The sequence below is a fragment of the Triticum dicoccoides genome, chromosome 1B, assembly GCF_002162155.2.
Source record: "Triticum dicoccoides isolate Atlit2015 ecotype Zavitan chromosome 1B, WEW_v2.0, whole genome shotgun sequence".
Taxonomy (NCBI): Eukaryota; Viridiplantae; Streptophyta; class Magnoliopsida; order Poales; family Poaceae; genus Triticum; species Triticum dicoccoides.
This window is the reverse complement of record NC_041381.1, coordinates 435,308,312-435,317,420: the sequence shown is the minus strand read 5'-3', so window position 1 is coordinate 435,317,420 and position 9,109 is coordinate 435,308,312. Positions and strand designations below refer to the sequence as shown.

General features: G+C 43.0%; 1 protein-coding gene across 1 annotated transcript; it reads left to right on the top strand.

Moving 5' to 3' along the window:
• Positions 1 to 2,513: 2,513 nt before the first annotated feature.
• On the top strand, positions 2,514 to 7,948 carry LOC119339619 (palmitoyl-protein thioesterase 1-like). Its single transcript, XM_037611607.1, has 12 exons — positions 2,514 to 2,751; positions 2,853 to 2,937; positions 3,535 to 3,586; positions 3,668 to 3,688; positions 3,757 to 3,810; positions 4,152 to 4,202; positions 4,596 to 4,658; positions 5,825 to 5,890; positions 5,986 to 6,024; positions 6,196 to 6,318; positions 7,293 to 7,385; positions 7,578 to 7,948. The coding sequence occupies exons 1-12, from the start codon at positions 2,646 to 2,648 to the stop codon at positions 7,764 to 7,766; spliced, it is 942 nt and encodes a 313-aa protein (XP_037467504.1). The 5' UTR covers positions 2,514 to 2,645; the 3' UTR covers positions 7,767 to 7,948.
• Positions 7,949 to 9,109: the final 1,161 nt, after the last annotated feature.

Genomic DNA, 9,109 nt, shown 5'->3' with positions numbered 1-9,109 from the left:
ATGGATACTCTGTAATGTCTCTATGAAGTAAGGGCAAATGATAACTTGCATGAACTGGTTGTAAAATTAGATTGTAGCCAGCGACAACAAAATCAGGCGAAGGCTGATGCATTTCCTACAACACAAAAGAACATAATAGATCATTGGAGAGCAAGACAGGGGAATAATATAAGGGCGAAGTAGAAAGGGAACCAGAAAACGATAATCCACTTCGGAGCCCGGGCTCAGATGAGCCCGGTGAAGTAAAATCGCCAAAAATAGAAAGAAAAATTCAATAAGTCACCAGATCTTAGTACTGATTAATTAAGTAGACACTACTAGTATTTGCTAAGGATGAACTATAATATGAATGCGACTGAACAATAAAATATCCTATAATAGCATATTATACAGACACACGGACACACCAATATGTTCAGCAGAAGCACCGAAGCAGCAGTAGAGTTTTCTTGGGCTCAGACTTTTTGCAGAGTGCCACATAGATCAAGTGAAACATGGGCCGACATCCAAGAATGTTGATGCTAGGTTGTAGTTTTACAGATAAACATAACAGAAAATCAAGCATGCATTCGGAAATCTTGACATACATACACCATCAATGGACAAAATACCTTCACGTAAGTCACCAGCAACATGTAAGTACAAGAAACGCGCCGCACACTCCGGCGCCTCTTCTAGCAACTTGCTTGAGGCCGCCCTTGTCGCACGGCTGCTTCTAGGTCGTCGTTGCCGCGCTCGAGCATGACGTTCCGAGTCGTTGTCTGTCATCCGCCGCCGCAACAGGACCAGGGAGATTAAGGATGGAGGTTGGAAGAGAGAGAGAGAGAGAGAGAGAGAGAGAGAGAGAGAGAGAGAGAGAGAGCGAGAGAGGTCCGAGGCGACTTCAACGGTGGCGGCGAACGATGAGTACGACAGGTCGCGCCTCCAATTTTGTTGGAATCAACGGTATGTCACCAGGGATGTCCGCGTGACGACGGACGATTGTGGGGAGATGAACGGAAGTGGTAGAGCAGATGCAGATCAGTGCGGCCGCGCAGGAAGGAAAAAGGGGCGTGGACGAGGAGATGGAACATGGAAAGGAGAATCTCAATCCCGATTGTTTTGGGAGCATGTAAATGCCATTAATTGGGGGCTAAAAACCATGTCAAGTGCAGGAGGAGGGAAGGACATGCGGGAGGGGGAGGGTCGGACGAAGTGGAGGACGTAAGAGGGGAGGCGGATCCTTATGTTTCTTTTAGGTAGTAGAGATAATCATGAACTAAAAGGGGCACGCAAGATTCTGAAAACATAGAAATGTGAGGATAAGTTTATGCATTGTAACTTGACATTCCTCTTTTAGATAGCTTGGCGTTTTGGAATTGATGCGTCTTTTTACCTCAAAACGTTGTCATATGTAGGGGTGGAAACCTCATTATCGGGAGTAGAGCATTTCGGTGGCCAGGTTCATCTGCACCCGATTAAAAAAATCGTAAAAACATAAAAAAAATTCAAAAAATTTCAATTCTTTTGTGCGTTAGACAATTTGATGCGTGAGGCCCGCTCTAAATTTCAAGTCATTTGAGAATTTGAGCAGCTCTCAGCAACAAATACAAATCGGACCAAAACAGTGCATGAACAGTAATTATTTTTACAGACCCTCAATTTGTCTTTTTTGCTGAGAACTCCTCAGATCTCCGAATGATTTGAAAATTGGAGCGGGCCTCACCCATCAAATTGTCTCCCTCACAAAAAAACTTGGAATTTTTTTGGATTTTTCTAGTATTTGTTTTGATTTTTTTCGTCAGCGTGGGTGCAGATGAGCTTGGGTGCAGAGATGAATTTTCGCATTACCGGGGCATAGTTATCTTCTTGCAAAGCCCATTTGAAATGTAATATTCCTACAATTTTTTCCCTTTGAATTGAGATGAACAGAAAGAGGTCTCCATTTTTATAGTTCTCTTTACTATGTTCCTTTCAATCGTATGGATGAAAAAAAAAAGAAAAAAAAAAGGAGCACCTCCAATTCCTATCAACCAAGAGGCCCCCAAGGGAAAGTTCTGCCAACCAAGCAACATAAACTTCTCTAGAAAAAGATAAACAACAATGAAGCGTATATCTACAAGTATTCACTTGCAAAGAAAGAAAAGAAATCAATTGCTCAATTTGGTTCAAGATAAAGCAAGAGCTCCGATTTCTTCCTTGCAAGCAAAAGCAATAGCTTCAGCCTTCGGGTGGGACTATGACAGCTTAGAAGCGATGCCACTGGTTTGAGGGCCCTTCCTAACATGGGTCCGGCATGTCATTACCCGTGAGATAAACACAATCACTGGCGACACGGCAACAACCCTACCGAGTCTTTCGTATATAAATGAAATGAAAAAAGAAATACAGGCGGGGTCGTTATTCGTGGCCCCACTTGTCAGCAGCCCAAATGCGTCGAGCCTTCGAGTGACGGAGCTCTCAATGGTCGCACCAAACCTCTCTGACACGAGGGCCCCGCGCAGCGAGTTCACCCACAACTGCCGTTCCTAGTCCTCCCCCACTTCTCCCTCCGCCCAGTTCACCATTTCCGCGGCCGCACACTCCCAGCGGGGCGACGAGGGTGAGTCGGAGCGGGAGCGCGAGAGAGGGCGAAGCCCTAACCCTCGATCCCTGACCGGAAGCCGATGGCCGCGCTGCCCCCCGTCGTCTCCCTCCTGCTGGTCCTCGTCGTCGCCGCCCCCGCGGCGCTCGCGCCGGTGGCCTCCGCGGTGCCCTTCATCGTCCTGCACGGTTAGGGTCCCGGGCTCCCCCATCCTCGTGTCGATTCGGGGTCTGTTTGGCGTTAGGGTTTGGTCTTGAGGTTTTGGCTGGCTGGCTGTGCTCGCGCGCAGGGATCGGGGACCAGTGCGGGAACGACGGGATCGCCTCCTTCACCGATGAGCTCGCGGAGTGGTCGGGATCCAAGGGATACTGCATGTAATGGCGTCTCTCCTTCTCGCTTCCTCCTTTTCTCGCGGATTGTTTTTGTTGCCAGTGTGCTCAAGCAGTTATGTTGATTACAGCGCGTAGAAGTATTCTCTACCGTCATGCAGTTATGTTGATTATAGCTAAGCAAATGTCGGTCTGTGAACCTTTGTGTTGGGCTTGCTGATTTGTACGCTGTCGAATTTTTTGTTGGGTGTGTTGTTTGCGTGTTAAGCAACGAATCTGTACTGTCTGTATGTGGATGTTGCGACATCACACCTCCGATAATATGCGGTGTAAAACCTATGTGAGTTAAATCTTATGGTCTGTGTTATATTATATAGCGTAAAATATTATTTTTGTTTCCAAAATGTCAATAAATATGGATTCCCAAATTAGCAATATTAATCTAATTAGGCGTCTCTTGTCTGAATATCTGAGTGCAGCTTCAGAAATTAAGAGCCTGAGCAATCTATGTACCCAGCTTCTGCCACGAGATATTGCCGCTAGCTCTCAGTGCCATTAATTTGTTTGAATATTAAATAATTTAGCTCACGGCATTTGTCGTCGAGTTTATTGTTGGAATTTAAACATGTTCTTCCTGTACAGGGAAATTGGGAGAGGATCGTGGGATTCTTGGTTAATGCCACTTCAAGATCAGGTTGGTTTTTTACTCTTAATTTTCTTTAACTAAATAAACTGTTCCTTGTAGAAGTTTCTAAGATCACAAGGTCATCTACAGGCAAATGTGGTTTGCAAGAAGGTGATGCAGAATCTTCGGTACTGCTTTTCTGTATAGTATCCAGAGCCGTCATGGAATTGGTTTTCCAGGTAAAGGAAATGGAAGAACTTCGTGAAGGTTACAGCATAATTGGCCTTTCTCAGGTGCGTTCATGCTGATGTGCTATAATTGGGTTCAGAGCAAGAATACAGTGTCATAATGTGCATATATTTTCTGTGCTATGCTTTTTTGTATTACTGTGCTCTTATGTCGTTTCTAATTTTTACAATCCAAATGCTTTTCTGAAGCTAAGTAATTCTGAAGTCTGATGATGTCCAAATTAGTGCCAATTGACTACCAGTAAATTTGGGATGTTCTGTGATAAATTCTTACTGGCTGTTGATTTAGGGAGATCTTACCGATAGTTGCCATGTACTTTCACAAAAATCAGTTACTCTGAGTTAAAGACTTCCCCTCCTGTGCTAAGCCATCTCTTACCTTTCAGGGGAACTTAATTGGGCGGGCAGTAATTGAGTACTGTGACGGTGGACCACCGGTGAGCGAATTTATTTGCTTGCCTTTATGCAATAGTAACAGTGTAAAACTCACCTAATTTGGTCCGCTAAATAAGAAAGTTAACATTTTGGCCAGCACCCACACATGTTATGATGGTGATAGAAGATCATGATGATAGGAATACTGAAGAACATTTGTAGTTTTGTTAAGTATATCCATCTATTGTATAACAAATGATGATGCTTAATGTTTTGATTAGGTGCTTCACTTCATGAGTATGTGTATCAGTAGTGCTGCGAGACTTCTTTCAGAACATTATTTTTGTTACTCCGAGTGATGATTAGGGCTTTTCATGTACTGTATCCCTTATAGTTTATATGATATTGTCTTCACTTCTTCTTGGGGAACTATATATCTTTATTTATTGTAACAGGTAAAGAATTTCATCTCAATTGGGGGTCCTCACGCTGGTACTGCTTCAGTGCCACTTTGTGGTGTAAGCTTACTCTGTCCTTTCCTAGTTATCTTTTATCAGTCTATTTAAAGAGTAAGCTTACTTTGTGGTGTAAGCTTACCGATGGATTAATACTAGTAATAAACAGGCACTTTTGACTTTCTAGATAACTACTGACTACTAGTAGACACCTCATACGTTAAGATGGATTATTCTCTTTCATCCAAGATATATGTTGATTTAGCTCCATGTAATAGAATACGCTAAAGTGCGATAAAAGCTAGTGCCAAGTTTTCCGCATAGTCCCCCCTCCCAGGGAAGAAATCCTCATTCAGTATACACATTCAATGGGAAAAGTTATTTGAAAAAAGAACATAATGAACAGTATTTGCAAACAAGAACCTATGTTACTTGAATGCCATGAAAACTTGACGGAAGAAAGTATGTCATACAATATGAAATTTTGTGGGGCTACCTCCGTCATCTAACATGAAGTTTTGTTGGTCTACCTCATTTTTTCTTCTTAATCATGTGCGTGCTCACTTTTTATGATTTAGTCTTCCTTCTCCATGACTATCAAGTCTTAACATTTCGCTACAGTTGTCTAATAATCTGTCAATTTGCTGGTATAGATCTCAATGGAGCTATTTGCATGTAGAGTACAAGCAAACACTTCCTCTTTCACTTAATGCATATAACCATCTGCACTTGTATCTGAGTGCACTAGATGTTTAATGTCGTCTACCCTATTGGTTCATGTGAGTTACAAATTATGAAAAGATGAGGCAATGTTACCCCGCAACAAAATCATTTTCTCATGGTATCAAATTGGCCAAAATTTATATTTCAATGCTGTAGAAGCAACCAAACAATTCTAGGTTAAGCTAGTTTGGCGTGAGTCACTAGAGCAAACAGCACTGCATATCCTCAACAGGTTAGCAATGGAACGAACAGAAAATCTGTAGATTGAAACTTATGTTGCTTTCAGTCTCCCGCTGTTTTGTCTGTGTGTACGAACATACATACCTCCAATCATTTTTGCATGAAGTATGATCATGTAAATCTTTCATTAATGTTGCTGCTGCTAAACTCATGTTTTCTAGTATTATATTTAGCTGTACAAGGAGCTTGAATACTTTGGGTAATGATATTGATTTATACAGTTTCCACCTATTGTTACTGTCCTATTAAATATTTTCTCTTTGCAGTCTGGTTTTCTTTGCGTTCTTGTTGATGCGCTGATTCAACTGGAGATATATTCAAACTATGTGCAGGTTAGTATGTGGTGTCTGTTATTTGGTCACAGTTATCATTATTAGACATGACACGTAATGTTTCTCTGAATAACTTGAGGTTGGTGAAATTACAGGCACATCTTGCCCCTAGCGGTTACCTAAAGATTCCCACTGTGAGTTCTTTATGCTATATTCGCACTTGCATATCCTGGCCATCAGGATCACTGTTTGAATTCAACCTATTTACTTGTACAGCTGTGTTCTATGATCCTAAATGATACCTTCAATGAATACTTCTATCCTATGATCCGCTAAATGACAACCAATCTCCCTTTCTTTTTCAGGATATGACAGCTTATTTGCAGGGTTGCAAATTTCTTCCGAAGCTTAATAATGAGATACCAAGTGAAAGAAACATTACATATAAAGAAAGATTTAGCAGCTTGGAGAACTTGGTATTGATCATGGTATGTTGAGCAAACATATACTATTCTTGTTTTACCCACTTACACTCAAGGGTAGTCCCTACATTCCAAATTAATTGGAACTCTAGCTTTGTCCAAGTCAAATTTCTCTATATTGACCAAGTCTACAGAGAAATGTGCTAATATCTAGTCTAGGTCAAACACAACAGTTTGACTTAGGGCAGAGCTACAACTTGAATTTCGTTTGTAAGAGAGGGAGTATGTGGTAGGGATCAGAGCAGAACTAGGTTCTTAGTCAATTTCATTTGTTATTTGATATTGGGCACTAGTGTACCCCACTCGTTGTATTCTATAGGCAATAATCAGTAAATAGAACTTCTCTTGGTGATATTCAATATGCAAAGCAAGAGTTAAGAGTGAACATATAATCAGTACTCAACAATCATAGCACTTGAATTTCATTTGTAAGAGAGGGAGTATGCGGTAGGGATCAGAGCAGAACTAGGTTCTTAGTCAATTTCATTTGTTATTTGATATTGGGCACTAGTGTACCCCACTCGTTGTATTCTATAGGCAATAATCAGTAAATAAAACTTCTCTTGGTGATATTCGATATGCAAAGCAAGAGTTAAGAGTGAACATATAATCAGCACTCAACAATCATAGCACTTGAATTTCATTTGTAAGAGAGGGAGTATGTGGTAGGGATCAGAGCAGAACTAGGTTCTTAGTCAATTTCATTTGTTATCTGATATTGGGCACTAGTGTACCCCACTCGTTGTATTCTATAGGCAATAATCAGTAAATAAAACTGCTTTTGGTCATATTCAATATGCAAAGCAAGAGTTAAGAGTGAACATATAATCAGTACTCAACAATCATAGCACATGATATAACAAAATGGCAGCTCAAAAATCTACTGCCTCAGATTGCCCTCTTTGTCTTCTGCATTCCACATTGTGAGATACTTTGTCTGCTGAGGAGCTCACACTTTGCCTTTCCAAACTGCTAAACAGTTTGAGGACGACGCAGTCTTGATACCTCGGGAAACAGCATGGTTTGGTTATTATCCTGATGGTGCCTTTAATCCAGTGCTGTCTCCTCAAGAGGTACTGTGCTGCTTCCGAATTGCATCTTTCTTTCTACCAAAAAGTACTTCATCATTCCTCGCATCGCATCAACTCCTTGAAAAGCAACTTCAGATTTGTAGTGCATAAACTGGGGGCCATAAGAAATTTCTGGCGATTTCATATGGTTATCATCATTTTTGTCTGACTGTTAAGAAAATGCCTTGTGTGTAGACAAAGCTATATACTGAGGACTGGATCGGCTTGAGGACTTTGGATGAGGCTGGGCGTGTTAAGTTTGTGTCGGTGCCCGGAGGTCACCTCCGCATATCAAGGAGCGACATGAAGAAGTACATAGTGCCTTATTTGACACCGTCATGTGGATCATCCAAGCAGAGTATTCGTCGAATCTTGTCATACTGAGGATAGGTAAACCACGCTGGCGGCTGTAATCGCACTTGTTCTGGGTCTTTGTAAGCCCAACCCATGTCTCTATGCATTAGTACCTTATAAATACATTGGCGAAACAGACTGGAACCATAACGTTGTTGTGCTCGGGGTAAATAGACTGGCGAGTTTGCAGCAATGGTCTCATCTTCCGGTCACCATGGAATCAATTTGCGCAAATGTTGTGACTGCTAGTTTGATCCTAGCATGGGATCGAGCTACCGTGGAAACGGAATATCAACAGTTTAAGCCCAACCCATGTTTTCTGAACCTTTTCTATGCAAGTGTTGGTCCTACATCCCCGCCTATTTTCCAACCTGGGCAATTTGAGGAAATGCCACAACTTTCCTCGCACTTTGCTCTTATACCACACCTTTCTTTTTATTGGAGTAAATAGCACATCTTTGATTGATAGTTGGACAAAATACCACAAATTGATTTTTCCCCTTCTTTTCCACGCCCAGACCCACACCAAATTTGTGCAGGACGGATTTACCCTCAGGCCGTTTCCACGATCAACAGATCAAAAAAAGGAGAAACGATGAACGCAGCTGACTAGAACGAAGCACCGCGCCGCCGCCTCGCGGTGCCTCCTCCCGGTGCCGCCCCCGCCGTGCCTCCTCCCCGGCGAGCCGCCGCCTCAACGTGCCTCCTATCCCAGAACACTACATCGCCATTCCTCCTTCCCGGTGCGCCGCCGCCTCGCTGTGATTCATACTGCTTCTTCTCCCATGCACGTACGTTCTGCCACCGCCCAACAGCTTGCCACTCCTCTCCCATATACTGCTTCTTCTTCTCCCATGCATCTGAAGTCTGATTACATCCATATGAAGAAGCTTCCATATCCTCTTGTAACAGTTCCTACATCTAAACTGTCAGCACGTACAAAGTTGTTAGTCTGTGCCACTAGTTTTTGAGTTGAGCCATATGCTAAAATACTAATAATTTGAGCAACGAGCAGCTCCAACCAACATGCATGTACAACGACCAACAGACAGCCATTACAGCCATCAACAGTTAGCAGGCTTATACAGCTACACCTGGACGAGGGGCGCGCTGCAGGGGCACTTCAAGAGCCGGCGCCTCTCTTCTCTCACAAGACGGAGGGGCTGGAGCGCGGCGGACGGCGCTGCTTCCTGCATAGGAACGGGCGGCTCGCCGGGGAGGAGGCACGACGAGGCGGCGGCTCGCTAGGGAGGACGCATGGCGAGGCGGCAGCGTTCAGGAGGACCGGAGGAGGCATGCAAGGCGGCGGCGCACTGCTTTATCTATTTATCTCATGTGGATTCATCGTTTCATAAGACCAGGAAAGGTTCGGA

Bases quoted from the DNA above. Each gene is read 5' to 3' on its own strand.
- LOC119339619 (XM_037611607.1), top strand. From the start codon at position 2,646: ATGGCCGCGCTGCCCCCCGTCGTCTCCCTCCTGCTGGTCCTCGTCGTC. The intron at 4,203-4,595 runs GTGAGCGAATTT...TTATTGTAACAG, and splicing joins ACTGTGACGGTGGACCACCG to GTAAAGAATTTCATCTCAAT. The intron at 7,386-7,577 runs GTACTGTGCTGC...CCTTGTGTGTAG, and splicing joins CAGTGCTGTCTCCTCAAGAG to ACAAAGCTATATACTGAGGA.